The 24169-nt window shown below is 32.8% G+C and overlaps 1 protein-coding gene across 2 annotated transcripts in view; it reads right to left on the bottom strand.

Moving 5' to 3' along the window:
* LOC126739413 (H(+)/Cl(-) exchange transporter 5) overlaps positions 1–24169 on the bottom strand; it is a 63978-nt gene that overhangs the window by 15533 nt on the left and 24276 nt on the right. For both annotated transcript variants that reach the window (XM_050445099.1, XM_050445091.1), the window contains 7 exons: positions 17012–17173; positions 6570–6717; positions 6382–6521; positions 2277–2459; positions 2007–2221; positions 1811–1952; positions 1601–1752 (listed from right to left, as the gene is read on the bottom strand). In XM_050445099.1, coding sequence (XP_050301056.1) covers positions 1601–1752; positions 1811–1952; positions 2007–2221; positions 2277–2459; positions 6382–6521; positions 6570–6717; positions 17012–17173 — 1142 coding nt within the window. The remainder of the gene's footprint in view (positions 1–1600; positions 1753–1810; positions 1953–2006; positions 2222–2276; positions 2460–6381; positions 6522–6569; positions 6718–17011; positions 17174–24169) is intronic.

Raw genomic sequence — 24169 nt, 5'->3', positions numbered from 1 at the left:
TAAAAAAAATCTAATAAAATAATTTCAGATTCTGTAATAAATTCGTCTTTTTGTCCAAAAAAATTTATTATTTTTATCAGGCGGAATTAATTTTTTCATAATTTTTTTTATAATGATTTGAATAAATTATGAAATATGTAATTTGTTTATTTTTTTACAAAAATTTATATCCTATAAACCTTATTAACAAATCAAAAAAAAAAAGTTATTTCGCGTTTTCCAATTAGTATAAGAAAAACTTTTTTTTAAGTAACTGTAACTCGAAAAGAATGTGTATTACTGGAAGTGTTTACATCATAAACTTTTTCAACTTACAAAATATCCCTTTAAATATAAGTCTTTTTCTCCCAAAGCACCCTATGTAATGAGAATATGAGATCAATAATCAAATTCAAAAAATATTTTTAGTATGAACCGCCAATTTATTACGCCATTTTGCTTCAAAAAAATAATTAATACTTTGAATACTTACTAAAAATCACCGGCTGCGCATAATTAAATCTTAATATTATAATTATATAAAAATTATAAATGTTCTTTTAAAGTCGTTATTTAATTAAAACACCTATAACTATATAGAATAATTAAAATGCTTTTAAAATGTGAAGCAGAAAAGAACAGTGTTATACAGATTAAAAGGAGTAGGAGAGAGAGCGCTTGATACGGGCATTTGGAGCTGGCCGCCGGGTGACGTCACATCCATCTGTCGCGGGGACTGAGGTGAGGAGAGGCATGAGGTAACATGTTGAGTTTATTAGCCTCGATACCACACCACAATGTTTCAAAGATCTTTTACATTAGTTAGAATTTTCCGAAAATTTTACTAAAGCCTCACCAGACTTGTTTTTGGTAGTCCCAAATGTCAGATAGGCCACCATAAGCAAATAAATGCGTAAAAAATACCGGGTAGCTCAGACGTTACAGATGAATTAAAAAAAAATGCATTTTTGCTACACCCACTTTGTATTTCTCTACAGGGTGATAAAGATCCGTAAATTATGGTTTTTGCTAGAATCTTCTATATAACTTCAGGTCTCTTGCCGAAAGACCTGTATAAGCAAATAGAAGTTATGCATCTTTTTAAAATGTTTAAAAAATTACAATAATTAAGGTTTCTCCTGCATATTCACCATCACGGTACGGGTTGGTAAATAAATCAAGGCAAATAAGCAAATCAAACTTGGCAAATACAGACCAGAATATGTCCAGTCTGTTTGCCACCACACTGAAAATTTAATAAGATTGACAATTAAATTAAGAAGTTTGTTTGATTTGTATAGGTAATACAACTCCAAAATAAATCCAGAATAAGTTGCAAATGCAGCAATATATAACAAAAAATTATAAAAAACGCTATATTATTACAAAATACATTTTATAGAGGGTTAGGAAGGACGGGAAGACTTCTCCTCAAATCAAAATGCTAATCTTTTAGTCAAGAGTAATGCATTTCGATAAGTTTACTCATTATCATCAAACCCTTACACTACACAGCTGCAATGTTTACATGAAAAATGATTATTTTTGTTCTATATTATAGCCAGATCCACTTCAAGAATGCATTTGTACTTACAAACAAAATACTTAACATTTAACTTACCCAGGTGTTATACAGCCACCCATACTCGAACACTCTCCACTAAAAAACCAACTTTTTGGGTATTTATACGCTAATTGCTCCATAAAAATACCGACTATTCTCCCTACAATTGCACCTAAACAAAGGGATGGTAGAAACAAACCGGATGGAACCTTAAAATGATTACATTTTCAATATTTCAATGCAAAATTGTGTATTTGTTAGGCTTACCTTAATACCAAAAGTAAATACGGTCATGACAAGCTTCAAAAATAATGCAATGATCAAAAGCCAGATGGCTTGATAAACTCCATCTCCTGCTTTGGCCAAATCGATCTCTGATTTTGCATTAGTAAAGTTTCTATCGTAATTGCTAAAAATTTTAAACGTTATTACAGTAATAACGCAAAATAGTCAATAAACTCACCATAAAAGATCAGAATTAGCAATACCGCACTGACTGAACAGGAGATATATCAACTCACTAGTGCTCATACGAGTATAGGGATTGGGAAAAGCAATAAGAGCAGTTAAAGCAGTCACTACCAACACTTCCGTTACAGGATACTGACCCAATTTCGAAAACTTCCTGTATCTGCACCAATATATGTTGGCTTTGATGAATATTGATGCGATAATACCCTAAAGAAAACAAATGAACAATTACAAATTATTTAGGCTTTAAATATTTAATTACCCCAATGATTCCAAGTCCAATAAATGGTATTAGTTCAAAAAATATCCAGGGCTTGTTATATTGGACGTAGAAGAGAACAGAATGTTCGTTGCCGAATGGGTTGATGGAACGAAGGACAAATGCGGCGATTAGGGCACAAAAGAAAGATCTCCAAAGGGTTTTGAGAGGAAAATAGTAACTGACCTAAAAGAATGATAAACAGAATAAACTAAAGAGCAATATTCTTATTTATACAGTGTATTATTCAAATTAAGTAAAATCGATAATAAATAAATAAGGGCATGTTCGAAGAAATGTAGATTAGTATATTGTGATTTTTTTTTCGGCAAAAACATTTCAAAGAAAATAAATTCTGTATGTAATTTAAAAGTGGGCAATATAAATATTGAATTTTTTAGACCATCCTAAAGATATGACATTTTTACGCATTAAGCTTGACGCTTGACGCCGAGTCGCGCTCGCATAGTCAAATATTCAATATATCAATTCAAGGCAACACCATTAACTTATTTAATTTGTATAAAATTTTGATGTAAAACATATGTACTAGATACTTAAAAGATTTTAAATGCACTGCTCAACAATCGAACTGGATATTATAAAAATCTGCAATTTTAGTTTGTCAATGATTTACAATAAAACAAAATTAAATGTAATAAATAAATCTCTATTAAGTTCACTCACAATAGCCCAAAAAAAAATTAAATAAACAGATATCTCCTAAAAAATTTAAATTTTTAACACACAACAGGAAAAATTAAAATAAAATTACACCCTGTAAAGCGTGCCTCAAAGTCCTGTCATGAAAATTAATACCTCGTGGGTCGACCCCTGGCTCGTCTTAGTGCTGTCACCCTGTTTGGCATAGTTCTTATTAAGTTATTAATGTAGTGTTAAGGAATTTTTTGCCATATTTCCGGTAATTGATTGGCTGGTTGTTCTAAGGTTAGAGGTGGCTGTTCGAGGTGGTTTAATCTTCGAGACATTTCGGCCCATACATGTTCAATGGAATTCATGTCGGGTGAATGTGGTGGCAAGTCCATTCTGGTAATGCCATGAAATTCAATGCGATCATTGACAATTCTCGCACGGTGCGGGCGCGCATTATCATCGATTAAAATGAATTCCTCGCCTATTGCACCAAAAAATGGTACAATTATGTTCTCTATAATAATGTCTCTATATCGTATAGCGTTCATTGTTTCATTTCTTAACACCACTAAATCGGTGCGGCCATCGAAACATATGCCTCCCCAAACGCAAACTGAACCGCCACCAAAAAGGGTAGTGGGCGCCATCAAATTTTCATGGTATCGCTGTCCTCTTTCCCTCCACACCAAAATTCGACCATCACACATATGTAGCTGAAATCTGGACTCATACAAGACCTCCAGTTTTGAAAATTTCAATTACTGTGTTCTATTGCCCACCGATTTCTGCATGCACGATGTTCTCCCGTGGATGTGTGGCACGTCGTCTGGGTCCTAAATTGGACGCATGTAATCTTCTTCTAACAGTCTGAAATTACCCTCCCAGTAGCATGCCTTAAGTAGCTGTTAATTCTCGAAGCCGTAAATGTTCGGTTTCTTCTTGCGGTTACTGTTATATAGCGGTCTTGAGCATGAGTTGTAGCACGTTCTCGGCCTCCACCATGCCTGTAAACTGCAGACCCAGTCTCTACATATCGATTCCATGCACGACTCACACTTTGGGACACATTTAGCCGGTTAGCAACTTCTTCTTGAGTTAGGCCCTCCTGTAGCCAACGTACTAATTGCTCGAGTTGCACTGTTTCTAACCGTCGTAGAACCATTATTTTTAAGAAAGTAAAGAGATTTATTGGTAACAATGAGAATAATAAAGTCTCTACAAGCACTTTATGTGACTAAATTGCTAGGATTTTGAAACTGAATTCTTCAAAAGAGATAAGAATGTATGGAAAAAAGGAAAAAACGACAAAAAATATTTGCTATCAACAGGATTTACTTAGCATAGCATAAAACGCAACTTGATGAATTTTATTTTTTTAGGCAAATTTCGGTAATTTATAAAATATCCAGTTCGATTGTTGAACAGTTTATATATTGCATTTTAAATCAAATAAGAACATACAAAAAATTGAAGCCATCCACATATCAATCAAGTTCAAGATATCTTAATTCCAGTAGCTACCGCTTGAATATCTTATGCAATATCCTTCTTTCTCACTGGTGGCAAATTTAACTTGAATGTCACAAATATTAATTAGCGCCACGAATTTTCAGTCAAAAGGCCCAGGGCGTTATTCAAATTTTTACTAAGAGTCAAGATTTAATTTTTATTTTTGACCAATTGTATAATGTCACTTCTGACTAATAAGGAAGCTGCTATGTGTACAAACTCTTTCATTTAAATATTTCGTTTACATCTTAGTGGCTCACACACAAGTATCTTTTTATTATATAAACCTCCTTAGTGAGTAGTAAATGGTGATTCTAACTTATTTCTTACTTTGCAATCAAAGAAATTAGAGTATATTTATATACAGGATGTCCCAACTTAAACTATCCACCGCAAATATACCCCCCTTTTTTTCCCAAAAAAAAATCTCGGCGATTTTTGTGTTGAGAGGACCTCATTTTACGTCTATTTATAGCTTCGCCACTTAAACGCCACGGGATAAGATTCGCCCCCAAAATGTCAAATAAAAAGGCGTGCTGCAGACTGATACACTATTTTGAAGATCTTTTGACCTTGACTACAATTACCAAATTTGAGGCCTCTACTATCATTCCTGTAGAAATTACAGTTTGTCAAACAAAAAAAATTAGGTTATTGTAAATAAAAATCGCAACAACTGCTAACTGAAACCTTAATTTAATCTTACAAAAATTTTAAAAATTTACTGAAATAAATTTATAATGCAGGTAACATTTAATGAGTACTTTACAAACAATAACAATAACAAAAAAAAAATCATTTTTTGTACCTATCAATCATCTATACGTTTTGTACATTTCATTTCATACAAGTCTTAAACACAAAGTTTTTAAGAATTTCCAAAATAATGTTCACGTTACAAGGATTTGAAATTAATGTTTTTTTTTACATTAGAAACTATTGCGCAAGAGCTGCAGCCGTGATAACTGATAATGAAATTTAACCTGATCATTCTTTGACCCATAAAGGTGCCAAAATTAGTAGTAGAGAAAATTGACAGACGCTAGATCATTTTGCAACAGAAAACGTGAAAAAGAAAAACCTGTACGAAATGAAAACTTTGAAATTGCAGTCCTTGGCCATGTAGCTATGGCTCCAACTAGCATCCTAGAGAAACAGTACAAAAAAATCATACTTATTTTGCGATTCTCTTTTTCAAACTCGACTAACAGCCTATTTTAAACATTTTCTGGCCATCATTAGTCCCGAAATTTAAAGCGGCTAATTTTTGTGGTTACTTAAACTTAAAAAATAGGTAATCTATTTGACAAACTGTCATTTCAACAGGCATGACAGTAGAGGCCTCAAAGTTTGCAGTCGTACTCAAAGTCAAAAGATCTTCAAAATTGGGTCAGTCAGTCTTCAAAATTGAGTCAGTCAGTGAAAGGGGTGTCCCCTTTCAATTTAACATTTTAGGGGCCAAGTGGTCAAGCTGAAAATAGGCGTAAAATGTGCCCTTCTCAGCACAAAAATCGACGGTTCCGAGCAATTTTTTTTTAGAGGGGAGGGCAGTTCTTTGGGGTTGGCAGTGGTTTGGGGCATAGTTTTAGTTGGGATGACGCCACATGAAGAAATCCACTTAAGCGTCCAAAAAATGAATTTTTCATTTTAAATTCATTCTCATGGTTTTTGAGCTTATATTTGACTTTGTGCAGTCGAAAATGTTTTATTACTTTAAATATGAAGTTGTTGAGTTTCAAAGTTTCCTATTTCCAACTGCTTTTCCATGTGCGCCCGGAGTGATTTTTTCCCTTCGACTTACAACTATATAGGAGTAGTTCGTATGCTTGCACAGCCGAGGCCTTCGGGTATGCTCGTTCGAGAAATCTTGTGATTTTTTCACGGCCGCCCTGTAAGACTTTTCTATGGAACGCTTTGGTGAGTTTCTTCGTAAAAATCAACTTACCTCTTCTAAACTGAAAAGCACTCCACCAATCGGAGCTCCAAAAGCAACCGATACTCCGGCAGCTGCTGACGCCGACAAAATTTCACGTTTTTTGGCCTCATTTCTGCCATATTTCGGAAATAGATATGACAAAATATTACCTAAAAATTGTTAGATAATGAATTTGACAAAAATGGAAATTTAGTTACCTATAGCACAAGCAATATGTACCATAGGGCCCTCCTTTCCCAAACTTAGACCGGCCGACACAGACAATATTAAGCCAACGCACTTAATCAGCAAAGTCCACTTTCCCAAGTAACCTCTTATGATGAAACCACTCAGGATCGTTTTAATCTTAAAAGAATATATAATTATTTACGGTTGGATAATTATATAATTTATAATTAAATAATTAATATTTATAATTATATAATAATTATAAATATAAATATTAATTAAAAAACATAATTTTTAAGGTTAAAATTTTAAACTTCTAGTATGAAAATAACATATATTTGTTCCTTCGTAACGTGACATGCCTCATCGAAAAATTTATCTACAAAATTTGTGAAATTTTTTGGTATTTTTTTAATTTGCTGGAAAATGTAAGATTTTTTAGGCAACTAGTTTATTAATAACTATTAATTTAAACTCGTTATAGTTTAATACGGTTAAAGGCAACAAATGATAAGTAGCAAGCTATAAATGCTTGGCCAAATTCCTTCCTGTTAGTCGAAATACCCATACATTAATACGCAACAGGAAATCATTGGCAAATCATTACTTTAAAGAGAGAACCACAATTCCATCACTCGATTTCTTACTTGCGCTTGCGGCTGAGAACAGAAGTATAATAGGCCATATGTCGGACTATAGTAAAGGAGGAGTAAAAAATTACTGAAAATACATCGATTTCCAAAATCTTTGTTTTCCGACAGTGTATACTCCAGGTATAAAATAGAGTTATTTTGTAAAAAATACCTTCTTTCTTTTTTTTAACCTCTTGAAAAAAAAATTTTTATTTAGTTGTACATATTTACCAAATTGGTTTCTTTAAGCACTTATTCTCTAGATAAAGATTTTGTTATTACCTTGACCATTTGCCTTTAAACGCGCTTTAAATCTAGATCTCATAATGTTTCGACCAGTCCGGATCCTGAAGAAAGTTAAGCGAAATCAAAATAACTCTAAAAAATTCATTATGAAATTTAATCATAATAATTGATTATAAAATACGAAAATGGAATAAGTAAAAAAAATTACTAATAAAAAATGACTAGTCTTTTTTTAAATAATAGACTTTTTTTTTCCTATCGAAAAAAAATTCCAAAAAATCATGTTATTTTGACAAAAACATCAAAATATGCAGTAAATACCTGCATATTTCTATGCTTTTGTTGGTTTAGTTATTTTTCTTTTGGTTATGGCTATGGCTATTTTGTTAAAATAAGCAATAACAACAATAGCACGAAGTATTGTTTAATATAGTCCTGATGATATTGATAAAATTAATAACAATGGTTTATATGCTGTAAGAAAGAATTCAGCCGGTGGCTTCTTTATTATTAACAAACTAAGTCTGCTAGAGCACCAGCACAGCACGTGCTTTAATGGTACTCATCCGAATAAAAGGGTAAACCATTCTTATGTAATTGATTTGATTTCAAGAAACAGGGTCGATACAAAACAGAAAAAAATGAAGTTCAGCATCCAGTGAGAAATGATGTGGTAGAAATTGCAGTCTTGGGTCAGATGAGTTGGATCCTAATACATCTGCTTAAAAAATTTCTACCGCATCTGGCGTGTTTAAAAGTAGCGTTCACAAAATTTTAAAATTACACAAATATCATGTCTATAATATCAAACTAGTACATGAGCGAAATGAAGATGATTTTGATCATCGTGTACAATTTTGTGAGTACTTTAGTGATATGTTAAATACTGGAGCGACACTAATCCTCATTTATTTCGAGAATCACATACGCAGCAACTTTGAATCAACAAAAAAGCAACAACAAAAACTGAATGTATTGGGATCGTGGGAGATCAAATCATGAGACCTTTTTTATTAATCCAAATCTCAATGTTGAAAATTACTTGGAACTTCTGCAGGACGCCAACAAGATGATAACCTTCTAAAAAAAGGAACTGGTGTTGGAACAAGATGGGGCACTACAACATTATGCTATTGCCGTTCGTCATTTTTTCAACGACATATTTTCTGGACAATGGATTGGCCGGAAAGCTTCATGGCCTGCTAGATCTTTCGATCTTATCCCTTTGGATTTTTTTTCATGGGGTCATATAAAAACCAAAGTCTTTGCCACAAAGCCTGACTCCCTTGAAAATCTTTGAAATAAAATTGTTAAGGAATGTCAGTTAATAACGCCCGAATTGTTCGATAATGTGCGCAGACGTTTTGAGCAACAAATGTAATTTTGTGTAGACGTTAAGGGAGATCATTTTTAACATTCAGTAAAATAGGTGTTTTTTAGTTTTTATTTTTTTCATATAAAATAAGGATTATTTTTGTATCCATATTTATTCATATTCTCGAGAATGAATTGATAAAATAAAAAAAGTAAAAATAGGGCTATGTCAAGAATAAAATTATCTTTAATGCAAGGTTTCGCTCGAACCCTATTCCCATAAAAAAAAAATGGGGCGTGAAAGGATGACGTCAGAAAAACGCAATTTCTGTCAATAAATGTCCTCCTCAATGTACAATATTCAGCTGTATGACAATATTTCTCGACCTGGATAAGGTCTTTGATACTGTCTTTGCCGCATCTTGCTGGAATGCTTAGAAGTATAAGAGGAATGCCATTAAATTTATTAAAAGCATTTATCGAAAATCGTTATCAGCAAGTTAAGATAAGCCAGGTTTACAGCAGCCAAATTTTAGTAGAATGTGGTGTGCCACAGGGAACGGTCCTTAGTCCAACATTGTTTACTTTCTATATGGATAGTATATTTTCGATAATTAGATGTGTACAAGTTGTATGTTACGGATACCGCTCTAATAGTCAGGACTGGCACATGGAATAAGGAATTTCAAAAAGCCAAAGGAGTCCTTGGTGAAAAAATGGCCAGATTTTAGTTAATTATCAAATATATTTACAAGACTCATTTCATGTGGTATTATAACTTTGGGGCTGTTAAAATTCATGATAATGATTGTAATAATGTAAAACATTGTGTGGATTAGTGTACTAAAGGAAATTAAAGATTTGAGTGTCTACTTAGACAACCATCTAAAATAAGAGGCACGTGTGAAATACATCTGTGGTAAACTAAGAAAACTTGTGTATAAATTCTATATGCTACGACAATGTTTGTCACATTCAACAATAGTAAATATATATAAAGATTTGGTAGAATCGATTATTAACTAGGGAATTTATATTTGGGGACTGCCAGTAAGACTATTTTGAATCCTCTTGAAATTACCAAAAAAAAAATTATAAAGATATCCCTTTCAAAAAATATAATCCACCCTACCGAATTATTATTCCAGGAACTTCATTTACTTACTATTTCCAAGCTATATTTAAAATCAATAATTATATTCCTTAGTAATCAGAAAATTAGCAACAAAATTTTGGCACAAAATAAATTAATGATTCTGTCAACTCCAGTGCATTATATACCCGTTCAAAAAAGTCTGTGTCTTATTAGCTCCCAAAATATATTGCCTCTGGACTAGGAAATAAAAAAGTTACTAAGCTCGTGGCTAGTAAGCGTTCAATAAGATATATTTCTAATTTCTAAGAGTAATATAGGATAATTTACTATAGTAGGTAATACTGCTCTTTCATATGCGTTTTTTATTGTTCGCTTTTCCTGTTGTTCCGACTAACAACAAATAAAAAGCATTTTCTGCTTATATTTAATAATTAATGATATAAGACATAATAAAGATAAGAAACTAACAACTTGCCTGTGTATTCTAGACTTTAGTAAAGCACGTGACCCACCTAATCATAAGATGGTACTTGCAAAATTGCGCTATTTTAGTTTTTTAGATAATTCACAAAATTTATTAAAGTCTTATCTTTCTGATCGGTTCTATAATATTGTAATTAAAAACACTCAATTTTAAAACCAAACTATGTACATTTAGAAACTGGAGTACCAGAAAGCTCTATTCTAAGACCTTTATTATTTTTCTTGTACGAGCTGGAAAAAAATTGACTTATATGAAAGTTCAGCAGTACGAGTATACTGATGATTCACAGATGTAAACGCCGTTTTGTCCCAATTCCTTACCTCTTTCCCCGAACACAATTTAATAATGATTTAAATAACATTTCTGAGAATGCTGAAAATCACAATTTAAAACTGCATGCTAATAAATCATTCGCTCTTTTTATAGGATCCAATAAAATTCAACTTGAAGTAGCAAGAATAACTATGCTCTAAAAATCCAAAAAAATAATATACCAGTAGTGAATAAAGCCAAAAATTTAAAATTAATTCTTGATAGCAGCTTAAGCTTTTTAGTATAAATAAATAAAAAATTGAGTATTGCTCATATATGTGTCTAAGGGGTCTGCATAATCTAAAACTTCACATTGCAGTAAAAATTAAATACTTCTTTCGTTCTTCATTCTTTTGTTTATTTATTTATATTTGCTCATTTATTTTTTTCTCTTATATAAGTTTTCAAATCTCAAAAAAAATACAAAAAGAAAAAAATAAATGTGTTTTAAATGTCTTTTCGGTTTAGTTTTACTTCAGTCTTGCCTTGTTTTAACGTGATTTGTTTTGAAAATATACTCTACCAGCTTGGAATTAACATTGAAAACATGTCAGTTGTTTAAATTTATTTCAAAAACACTTAGGCAACTTTGCCTTGATGAAATTAAACTTGTCTCTTCTACAGTTTCCAAGATCCCCCCATTTGTGTCATCATGAAACCGCCATCTAAGAAACCACAATAAAATGTAAACAAAACACAAAGGAGACCAACGTGCTCCCCTCTTTAAATACTGTTCGTCCTGTTTAGTGTTCTGTATAGTCTTAAGTGTGTCTAAATGTTATGTATAATTTTAGTAATATCAAATGTGTTCCCACTATGGTAAACATCTGGGCTTAACCGACAAGTGAGTACATTCCATTCGTTCACCTTTAACTATAATGTTTTTTACGCATATAACACCCAACTCATTTCAGTTAGCAGTGATGATGGCTCATCCGCCGAAAGCGCTCTGCTAAGCTTTTAAAATAAAGTTGCTCTGAATACATCTGGTTTGATTAATTTGTATCATCATGAAACGTTCATGCATCATATCACAGATATAGCATTATGTTGAACTCCTTTTTATGTCATATGTACAGGGTGTCCTATTTTCATGCGTTTTATGGGATATCTCGCTTATGCGTGGAGATAGAAACTTGCGGTTTTCGCAACAGTTTGCTACTTTTTTGTGAAACTTATTATGTTATCAAAACTTTAACAGCTGTCATACTTTTAAATCTACAGGGTCTTTTTAAAAATATTAGATTTTGGAACACCTGTATCCTTGTTACTGTATAACATATTGAAAACGTAAAAAATGGTTTTATTAGGCTTTTTTTCCGTAGAATTTGACTCCGGCATCCATTTTATTGTAAGATTTTTTTATTTTTGAGAAAAAAAAATAGTTTGCTTAAATGGAACACTGTATATTTATAGATCCTTAAATTGGTCGTATTTTACCCTTTTTAAAAATATATAACACTATGCACTTTTTTTCAAAAATAAGGAAATAAGTAACGATTTCAGACATTTAGGCCATGAATTAATAATAAAATTTATAAAAAATAGGTACTTATAATTGTAATATAATCGTATGTATCGTAATATTTCCAAACTTATAAATATTTTTCTAGTTGGCTGTTGCGAAGGGCAAAACAAAATACTAGTAATAATCGGTAACGATGGAGATAATTGACACTTCAATCAATAATTTAAACTTCTGCCGCAAGACTCAAAATTATAAATTTGTGTTTAATTTTTAACCAATTTTTAAGCAATAGAATAATGGATGTGCAAAATAGATTTGAAAATCGTCATAAGTATGATATGATTTCTTGCTAGGTATACGAGTATTCAATGTCATGACAACGCGGATGAAGCAGCTGAACTTTACTTCCAGAGGTAAGATTTTATTTTTTAATTTAAAATTTCGTGAAGTAATTCTAATTCTATTTTTTTTAATATAGATATTTCTTTTTTTATAATATATTATTTAGAAAGACCTCAGCCTAATACAAGATTATTTAAGATTATTAAAAACAATTTAATACAATATGGTTCATTTAAAAAACCAAGACCAAAAAATTATAACCTACAAATTAAAGAAGACACTATTAACGTGCTAGCAAGTGTTTTTACGCCCTGGTGATGCCCAAACATGCCTTCAATTTTAGCATTGGTTGATAGACCGGTGACATACCAGAAATTTTGAGAGACAAGTTATAACATTTTTCCAAGAGAACGTCAGGGCAGATTTGGGTTGGAACGTGAGTGTCTCATTCTTTATTTTTGGAAGAAAAATTGCATATGTTATGTATGAAGGTATAGTCTGGCAAACTAAAGAGTAACGACGGAAAGAATGCGGCTACAAAAAAGCGACATTGCCTAGTTTAATCCACAAAATAAATATAAAATATTGATTTTTTTTTCACTTCCAAATCGATTTGTTACACACAAACATAAAATAATTAACAAACTGAGTTGTTTTGTAGTTGTTTCATTTCCTATTTTTACTTAACAACACGTCTTTACCGGTAAATAATATAAAAGTTAATTAATAATATTAAAGTATAAACACATTTTATTCAAATAATTACATTATTAATATCAACTGGCAACACCGCCTGAAACAACGTGGCTCTGGGCAGACCAGGCGCCGCCCAAACGACTTGATTGGCGGGGATCTGGTTATTCTGGTTCTGTGAAACTCGTAAGTGCAAATATCCTTTTAAAATATCGGACTTCTCGCGCCATCTCTCTCCGTCGCATCATTCATATCGATTGGTATTGAAACTCCAGCGGATTCCAGTGATGGCGTTTTAAAAGCGGCGGCATTTTTTGATGTTTTATGTTTTTTCGCACGAGGAGCTGTCAAGTGCTGTTTGCTGACCACGCGTTCTTTTGGTTTGAAGTTTATTTGAGGTTGTCTTTAGGTTTTTTGTTACTTGATTCGTGGTTTCTTTTTATTTATTTATTGTCGTTATTGTTGTTGAACATTATTTGTTTTGTTTTGAAGACTCTAACTTTCCGTATTCGAGGGAAACCCTTAGAAAACTATTCAAGCAAAATGGTTTTTCTTGGCGTAAATGCCAGAATAAAAGAAAAAATATTAATGGAGCGACCCAACTTACTCCACTGGAGATATAAATACCTTCGTGAAATACGGAAATATCGTCAAGAAAAACGGAATATTACGGGTAGACAACGACCTAACTATTAAGAAATGCTGGCAGAGCGACACCGTTTTCGGTGTAATTAGCAATATAGGCTCGACAGGTAAGTGAAATGTAGCTATAATCTTATAAGTTAACAAAGTAATCATCATAGTTTATATACTTATGATAAAATTATTTTTCTGCCAGGAATACATTTTTAATTTGTGGATTCAAAAAACTTAGACCCACATTTCAAAATTGTGGAAATATGCAAAAATCTGTGAAAATACATATTTGACTATCTTAGGGTCTGTGTAAATAAAAATAAATTATAAAAATACAAACAATATGTACAAAAAATTTTTTACATATATTTTAGGTCGACTGATAATTGTGCATACTGGTTCAGAAAATGGATTTGTTGACAACGCGTGTTTAATATTTAAAGCGGGGTTAGCTACTGGTGACTACCATGGCCAGATGAACAAGGAAAATTTTACTCGGTGGCTTACAGAAAAACTGCTTCCTAATATACCGCCCAATTCAGTAATCGTTTATGACAATGCTCCGTATCACTCCGTCCAAGAGGATAAGACTCCAACCAAGTCATCTTTGAAAAAAGACATAGTAGCTTGGTTAACGAAAAAAGTTATAGAATACAGGAGGTAAAAACAAATTTATGTTAAACTTAAAAAATATTTTATAGGAATTAATCATGACGCGACCGCAAGAAAATTTTATTTGTTTGATCTAGTTCTACTCCACAAGCCTCCTGATCATGAAAAAAATTATGTAGTGGATCGTATTTTTAAATCACATGGCCATATACCAGTCCGAACGCCCCCGTATCTATGTGAATTGAACCCAATAGAGCTGGATTGGGCAAAACTAAAATATATTATAAGAAGCCGCAATACAACTGGGAACTTCAACCTAACGGCACTAGAAGAAGTGACCAATGAAGCTGTCTTTAATATCCCCTCATGATTGGCAGAAATTTTGCCAACATGTTTAGGATATTGAAGACAAATTTTGGGAAAATGATCAGGTTATGAAAGAAATTGAACCCGTGGTAATAACTATAAGTCAAGATGATGACACTGAAAGTGAAGAGAGCAGTGACGATGATCATGCTTTCCGATGCCACGACGAAACTGAGAATTAGTTGGATACATTACAGGTATAGTTCCAGACAAAAACAACCCTTCAAAAAATATAACCGTTTAACCCTTTTATAATTTTATTATTGTTTACCTTTTATCTATCATTTATCCTCATAATACATTTAACAGTCATATCATTTATCATTTATTTAAAATTATTCACTTAGTAGCTACATATATAAACACGCAATATTAAACAGCGCATGCGTTTTGAGCATACCTAATTACTACAAATTTTGCTTTAAAAAGTTTCTTATTCCTAATCCGATTTTAAAGTAATTTGCACTTTTACATTGCCACTTTTTCTGTGCAACATGGTGGGGTCATCATCAACTTTGTTTTTCCTTATGGGCGCCAAAAGGAAAAATGGATTTTTGCATTTTAAATAGTTCATTTAATTACCTTTGCAACGATGTATCACGCGTGTATGTCAAAATATTATAACATTTGTCAATATTTGTATTTTTTTTTTATTAGTCTACTACTTTAAACGGTTCTAGAATGGTTTCAATGAGAAACCCTAACACGACTATATTTACTATAAAATAATATTAGTTAATATTTTGTCGTTTTTACGTTTCAGAGGATTGTATTTATTGCCATTGTTTAATAAATTCTAAACATTTTTTATTATAAATATTAACAAATATATAAAAAGTATTCTTGGAGATCTTTAAAATCCGGCATGCCAATGGTCATTTTATGAATGAAATCAGGAGCGGTTTATTTACAACTGGTTCCCCTCGCCGATGCCGCGTTGTTACTCTTTCGTTTGCCAATCTATAGCTTGGAAATTCTTCATAGAGCTCCAGCGCACAATGGGCCAAACTGGCTGGATGAACATTTCTCCAATCATTGGATCGGGCCAATGGACCTGTTCGGTGGATCTCCTGACCTTTCGATTTTGGATTTTTTTTATGGGGCTATTTTCAACATAAGGTTTACAAAAAGTGATATGATTCAATGCAAAATATGCTTTGCGCTATAGAAGATGCCTTTAGAGAATTGAGAAGTCGCCCTATGATTATTCTGAAAGCCTTGGAAAGAATCCAAAAGCTATGCTGGCTGTGTATTAGAGAAAATGGGTTACAATTTGAGCAATGTTTATAATTTTATATATGTAATGGCATTTTCTTAATAATTATTGTTAATTTATTTAATGTTTTACTCTAAGTTACAAGTTTCCTTCTTTTTTATGTAGAATTATTAAATATATATATTTAATACAAATCGGTGTAATTACGATTATAAGCACCTAATTTTTATAAATTTTATTATTAATTCATGGCCTACTATATCAAAATTTGTATTTAAATTTCTAAAATCGTTATTTATTTTCTTATTTTTGAAAAAAAGTGCATAGTGTTATATATTTTTGAAAACTGTAAATTACGACCATTTTAAGGGTCTATAAATATACAGGGTGTTTCATTTAAGAAAACTATTTTTTTTCTCAAAAATAAAAAACCTTACATTAAAATCCTATCAGAACCATTTTTTACTTTTTCAATATGTTATGCAGTAACAAAGATACGAAGAGTGTTCGAAAATCTAAAATTTTTAAAGACCCTGTAAATTAAAAACTATGACAGCTGTCAAAGTTTTGACGGCATATTAGATTTCACAAAACAGTAGCAAACTGACGCGAAAACCGCAAGTTTTTATCTCCACGCATAAGCGAGATACCCCATAAAACGCATGAAAATGGGACACCCTGTACAAAGATTTAGTGTACGTAACTCCGGATTAAAAATGACTCAATTGCGTAAAAAAACAGTAAAAAGTATATTCTTTTTACTAACCAAAATTTTTATCAGATGAAATGAGTTACCATATAACCTTAAACAGGTAAAATAATACTTTACATTGAATATATTGATGATAAATTGATTTGATAATTGATAAGCATGAGAAAACCGAACGCCACAAGTTACTTCATATTAACAATATAATATTCTGTTAATTTACAGAAATACATAAATTAAATTAACAAATAATGTTATTTTAAACTTTAAACTGAATAGAGCAAAACATTACACCATAATAAGAAACAAATATAAACCTGATACTGCAGACAAAAATAGACTTACCTCAGGTATACCAGACCCACAAGCGTAAGGTGCAAACATCCGGACCAGAGAGGCTGACAGAGCAGCAAAAAGTAAAGCCCACGTAGAATAAAAAAGATATGATATAATATATGGTCCGACACCATTTTTTGCTTGTCCCAAGACTTCTGGCCAGGTAAGCCACTAGAATAAAAATTAATGATTCATATTTACTACAAGCGATTGTACAAGTGCAAATTTAGTGTGCATTAAAATCTGATTAGGGTTTTCAATACAAAGTGTTAATATATCCTAGTTTGAGCCAGCAGAGGTATTTAATTGTCACTTTGATTTTTCAAGGTGAAGGAAATTAGATACATACAATCTTTTAGAGATGTAGCTATGCCTCAAACTAATACTTCCACATAGTTTTTTTGAATTCTCACAATACAGGATGTTAATCCTTAGGTGATTTTAAGAAGAAAAGTTCAAATAAAGGTATGTTCTAAACTCCTTAACTTTTGAGTTTAACCATAGCTACCTAACTATAGAGTGTTAAAAAAACTACAGCATGTTAAAGTGTTGTGGTGGTCACTTTTAACAGCTAATTTAAACTACTTTTATTTCTGTTCACGTATTGTTCTTTTAATTTAATGGTAAAATAATGTAGGTACATATGTTTATAAAATAAATAAATTTAACTTTTTTTTACTTATGAATTGACCATTCATAAAAATATTTTTTTTCCGAGGTAATCACATGTTGGATGTAAAAAAGTTAAGAAATAAAATCTACCCTAAAATAAATGGGGATTATTAAATAAGTTTTAATTTGATCAAAAATCAGTGGCGTACATAACATTTTTTTAAAATATTTAATCTACGTTCCTGTACAGGGTGTCCCAAATTCGAGACTCACCATTGGGATCTCTTAAACTAGAAGAGATACGAGGTCGGTTAAATTGAGGCAAACTTGCGCAATTTGATGCTTATTAAAACGCCCTTTTGAAATTTCAAAAAATTCCGAATACTTCCGAAGATATTTGGAAAAAACTGAATATTCGCAATTTCATCTTTATTTTTTTTGTTTGAATAGATATAACAAAATAAATTACTCATTCTTATTGCTACTTTTTCTATATTACAAAATGGTGTCGCCAGATTTTCAAACTGACGTTTCGTGTTTCAGCTGTCATCATCAAGTTTGTTTTTTTTAAATAAGGTCCTGGATTTTTTATTACGGATTTTAGGAGCCCCTTATGTTCCTAAACCAACACTTATTCAAAAATTTTATAATAATGACAAGAAATGTAATGGGATTAAAAACAAACACCTGTTTTTATAATAACGCATTAATTTAAAAAAGCTTAAACACTAACATAAACAGAGGTTTAAAAATAACACAATGAAAGCAAATATTCAAATATAATTATAGTAATCCGCCTGATTGGATGCATTTTCATGTCAGTCTGTGAATTTTATGGATCGCACGCTAAATAATTCTTGCAGGGATAGCCCTGATCTCCCTTGTTAGGTCTTGACGTAAGGTTTCAAAATATTTTGTGGCGTATTTTGATAAAGACGGTTTTGAAGAAATCCCAACGAAAGTAAACTAAAGGGTTTAGGTCGGAGCTTGTAGCGGGCCAACGTACGGGTCCTTGATTTGCAATCCATTTATCAGGGAACAATTGATTTAATAAATTAGTGACGCATCGTCCATTATGGGGTGGTTGACGTAATACATCCAAAGGTTCTTCCATTAAGGAATTCATTATATTGGTCCTGATTAATTATTGTAAGCATATCTTTCGGATGTTAGATTTCTTTCAAGAAAAAAACGGGCCGATAATTTTATTGTGCTACATACCGACCCATATATTAAATAATTGTTGTCCCTGAGGTCTTACTTCTTGATTCTGTCTTGGGTTTTCTATTGACCAATAGTGTTCGTTATAAAATTACGAGACAGCTTTACCACTAACCAAAACTCTTTATTTTTACTCTCGATACGTGTTTCGCTAATAATGTGGAAACTAAATATACTAGCACTGTAAAGAAAACGTTGTTCATCCTATTAAAAATATATTTTTTGTTTTTCTCTTTAACACATGAGTCCTTATGGAAATATCCATTAATATAAAAATTTTTAATAATTCTATTATATAATATCATTGGTTTAGGAACATAAGAGGCTCTTAAAATCCGTAATAAAAAATTCAGGGCCGTATTTAAAAAAACAAATTCGGTTTTTTTCAAATATCTTCGGACTATTCGAAATTTTTTAAATTTCTAAAGGGCGCTTTAATGAGCACCAAATTGCGCAACTTTGCCTCAATTTAACCGACCTCGGATCTCTTCTAGTTAACGAGATCCCAATGGTGAGGCTCGAACACCCTGTACAGACGCCACTCGTTAAAATTTTAAAAATCTCCTACATGAAAAAATGGCTTGAGTGCTAGAGAGCTAGAGAGCTAAATTTCATAAACATATTAAGGAAAGCAAAATGAAATACAAAAATCCTTTCTACTGCACTATGTTTATTTTCAATTGATCCCGACGCATTTCGGTTTTTACACCATTGTCAGGGGAGAACTATAGTAAATCATAAAAAAAGGTTGTTAAAATCATTTAAAAGATATAAAATAAAATTAAAACGTACATGACATTGTCACAAAATGTCTATAAACACATAAAATTTATAGCTCAATGATAATATATCCACATAGTAAAACAATACATAACATAGATAAATCACAACTATACTCAGTGTTTATAACTAATAAAAATTCTTACTATTAAATATTAAGAACGGGTATAGCTAAACAAAGATTTAAAAGTGGTACCTGCAGAAACATCTAAAAACATAAACAATTAACATACTTATTTTAATCAGGAAAATTACAAAATCCGTGATGGTTAACTATATAAATAAAGTTATAATTTTGGCCGATTCTCGGTAGTGGGCGTTAATAGGTTCATTGCGACATTAGTATGAGGATCTATTTTCTATTTCTATGTTCTCTAAAATATTTAGTTTTTTGCTTTTGTTAACGCTGTGTAAAACTTAAATTATTTTCTGTATTAAATAGATCTCTTAAATGCGTACCAAAAGCGGATCTCTTATGGTGTGGTGACTTTCGAGAATTTAAATGTTCTTTGATTCTTAATTAAAAATTTCTGCTGGCTTGTTCTGAATATTTGGCTGCACCTAAATCATAGGATAAAAGATAAAGGCCGCTACCTTCCAAAGGGTTTATAGAATCTTTCATTCTGGAGCAAAAACTTCTCAGATTTTGAAATGACTTATAAACAATTCTTATGTTTTTGTCTACGGACTTAAGTAAGTTACCCACATGCAGCGAGATCGGACCAATAAAAGTTAGCTTTACATACTTAGGAGGTTGAAATGGTGGAATGGCTTGAGTTACAGGATCCGATAGTAATCTGATTAAGACTTTATTATGCTTTTTTCGAATTAATTTGTTTATTAGGGACTTTTGGTACCCATTGTTGACTGCAATTTGGTAAATAATAGTTTGTTCTTTTAAAAATTCTAACGGCAAAAGGAGATTGGCAAGTCTGCGAATTAATGAAACATGAAAAGCTGAAAAAACTTGTGTCCAAAAAAATTATTAGAATTTGCTGATATATCGGTTTGTGTGGGTTTTCTATATATGGAATATTTTAGGCTTTTATTAATTTTGCTAATTGTTAGGTTCTAAAAAGTTTAAGCTATTGTTAGATTATGTTTCTACAATGAATTAGACTTTGGTATTTAAAGAATTTGGAAAACCGGAAATCTTGTAATTCGGTTATAGTACCTATCCAGAGTTCTGAATTCTGAATTTATTTGAGAAAGATAATTTTTTTTTAACCAATCTTTTAGCCAGATAGCCAAATAATATGCTGCTGAACTTATAAAGCTTACCACTGGTTTAATTGGCTAATTAGTTGTAAGCACTTAGCCCCGTCAACCCACATTATGCTTTATATCCACATAGGGCTTTGTGGTGAAAAATGGCCCATCGCGGGCTCTCGCACCCCAAAGAAGAATATCATGGAACTTGACCCGTAAGCTCGCTAGTCTTTTTGTGTCCTTAATTATGTTAACTATATTGCTTTAATTTCTTTGTCTTATGATTTAACATGATTTTATCATTATTTTATCACCTTCTCGTCTTAATCTTTAAAACTCAATTCAATTAAAATATTAACTTAAGATGGCATCTTGTTATATCATAAATAATACTTCGGCAAGACTAACCGGGTTACAGTGACTATTCTAGGGAGTTGTTTATTCGACAGTCTTAATTTTAAAGTTTTAAACAACAAAAATCAATAATCAAAAAATAATTGGTGGAACGCGGACAGCACGGTTCACTTTTGACGGACGCAGGAGCTAGAAAGAGCCCCCATTCGTTCTTCGCACTGATTATTCCAGTCTAGCAACGAATGGCTCTTGCCGGTCTTTTGATTGATCCTTTCGTCGAGATTAGGCCCCATCTTTTTATAATTCTGGGTCGCATCTAGGTGTTTGGACTTTTGACTTACGGTGCTTTTTGGTAATGTTTTAGGTTTTTGGCGGTTGGATTGGGTTTTGTATGAGGTTTATTTTTATGTGGTTAGTAAGGATGGGAATTGGGATTTGAACACGTTAGGAAGGAAACGAACGGACACTGTGAGAACCTAGACCTTGACTCCCAGCAACAGCTTGATCGCCGGGTCGGAATTTAATTTCTCAAGTTTTGCCATTAGGTTGTCGATTTTCTTTTCTAGGATCCCGTCAGGCAAACTTAAAAGGTTTAGGAGATTTGTGTTTTTGATTGATAGCTCGGAACGTTTCATGTGGGATGATGTATTGTCATCCTTTGGCTCCGCCCTCCTGTTATTAGAGTCCGTGTTGGTCGTTCTCAAGGTCTCAGCGAAGCTTTTTTTTTGGTTGTTAATGTTTTTTATATTAGGATTTTTTGGGCAGCGCCAATAACTCGCCGAGTGGTCACCGCCGCAATTGCAACATTCTGCCGTGGTTGCTCTGTTTTTTACACATTCTGAGTAGAAATGTTCGCCCTTGCATTTGTGGCAACGCGGCTTTGCGTTGCAATTGCTCAGGACGTGACCATATTCCTGGCAGCGATGACACTGCCCAATTTGCTTCCTGTTTGCAATAGTCTGAGTCCTTAAGCGCTCGACGCGGACCCTGATGTTTAAAATGTTATCAATCTCAAACACATTCTCTTGCTCTTTAGGGACGAGGAATCTGATAAGGTCTGTGGGTCTTCGTCGGCCTGGGCCGGTTTTAAACCAAGCCAGTTCCTCCGACTCAAACCCCATCGCTCTCAGCTCCTCCTCGACCTCTTCTAGCTTGAAGTTTTGGTCAAGTCCTCTCAGTATCATGTTCAGCTTCCTGTCCTCTTCAAGGAAGATGGAATGGAATTCCATTCCCTCCTCCTTGAGAAGTCCTGTTAGTTCGCGGTGGTCGTTAGGAGTTTTGGGGAAGATAATCCCACTCTGTCTTTCTGCACTTTTACGATGTTGATTTTTTTTCACAAAATATTTTGTATTTTGTGGCCTAGTTTTTTGTGTCCCTTAACACTACTTTTGGGACTTTGTTAATATTTGTAATGGGATCAGTGCTCCTCCCCTTGCCCGCTAAGGAAAGGTTGTTTAAGGGCATGTAAAGTGGATTTCTTTTTAAATTTTGGAGTGGAATTTTCGCTGGAGTTTTGGATAGGATCTGAGGCTGACGATGTTGAGGGGACTGGCTCCCTGTTTGTTGTTATTTCAGGGTAAACCGGTTCCGAGGCCGGCTCACCTCCGTCTTGTGAAGGCGGAGACAGGCTCGCCTCTTCCCTGGTTCTTTTATTATTTTTATGTTCCTTTTGATTTCCAACACTAGCCAGACCCCCCTGTGCCGTCAATTGCTCTTTGAGTTTGGAGTTTTTGATAGTAAGGGTTTCGTTTTGAGTCAACACCTCCCCGAGTTTACGTTTCAAGTCCGAGATCTGCCCAAGAGCCCCCAGACGCGTCGCGGAACTGCTTAAGTAGTAGTCTAAAAGACGTCCGGGCGCAAGACAGGAGATTGAGGAACATCTCTCGTTACTTTATGGGTTTAGCCGCTATGGGCCCAACCAAAACCCATACATAGTTCACGAACAAACAAACCATAGAGTGCCTAGTAAGTCCGAAACGGAATTGCACTTCAAATTGAGAATGTGATACAGCGAGCCGCAGATGCAACAGAATTGAGCACAACAACGATCGCAAATATAAAGAAGAATGGGATAAAATCAGATCAGGATGACGCAGCCCGTATATCTTCCAAGCAAAAGACAGCAAAAACCAAAATTACAACATATTTGAAACATAGAATTCGGGACACAATTTATTCTATGTACGCCAGAAAAGAATATGTAATATTGGCAACAATAAGAGAAAAGTTCAGGGAAGAAATTGAATATTTTGAGTTTTCCATTGACTCCTTAAGAAGATGGATCAATACTATAGGCTTCAAGTGGAAAAAATCAAATAACAGAAAATATTTGATGGACTTGCCAAATATTGTTCATAAAAGAATCAATTTTTTAAGGGAGTACATCAAAAATAGAAATGTAGGTCCGGAAGGTTTTACTCCAGTTTTCATTGACGAGACGTGGATTTTTAGCAAGGGATCATTTCGTAGTAGCTGGCAAGATGACACCAAGCACACGGATTCAAAGAAAAACAGTGAAGGTAAAAATTATCTGGTTACCTTTTTAGATTTTTTTTTGAATAAAAACTATTGCCCTTGTAAGGGCCCTCTAACTTCATAATTTCATCTGTTTCATAGTTTCATATAATTTCTCTCTAAGACAATATGAGGAAATTTAACTCCATTCACTACTCGTATGTGCATGGAACATTACTTATTAATTATATTAAATTCATGTTCTGGAAGAATGATTTCTAAAAGAAGAGAATTGAATTATCTTTTATTTTTAAGGTCATCGTTATATCGTGGTCCACGCCGGAACCAAAGATGGCTTCATCAAGGGTGAAAATTTAATATTTAAGAGTGGATTAAAGACGGGAGATTATCATGACAATATGAACAGGAAAAACTTCGAAAACTGGTTTACAACTCAGCTGGTTCCAAATCTTCCCCCAAAGTCATTTATAATCATGGACAATGCAAGTTACCATTCTGGTTTATTAGAAGATATCC

Source organism: Anthonomus grandis, chromosome 1 (genome assembly GCF_022605725.1).
Source record: "Anthonomus grandis grandis chromosome 1, icAntGran1.3, whole genome shotgun sequence".
NCBI lineage: Eukaryota > Metazoa > Arthropoda > Insecta > Coleoptera > Curculionidae > Anthonomus > Anthonomus grandis.
This window is presented reverse-complemented; position numbering and strand designations above follow the sequence as displayed.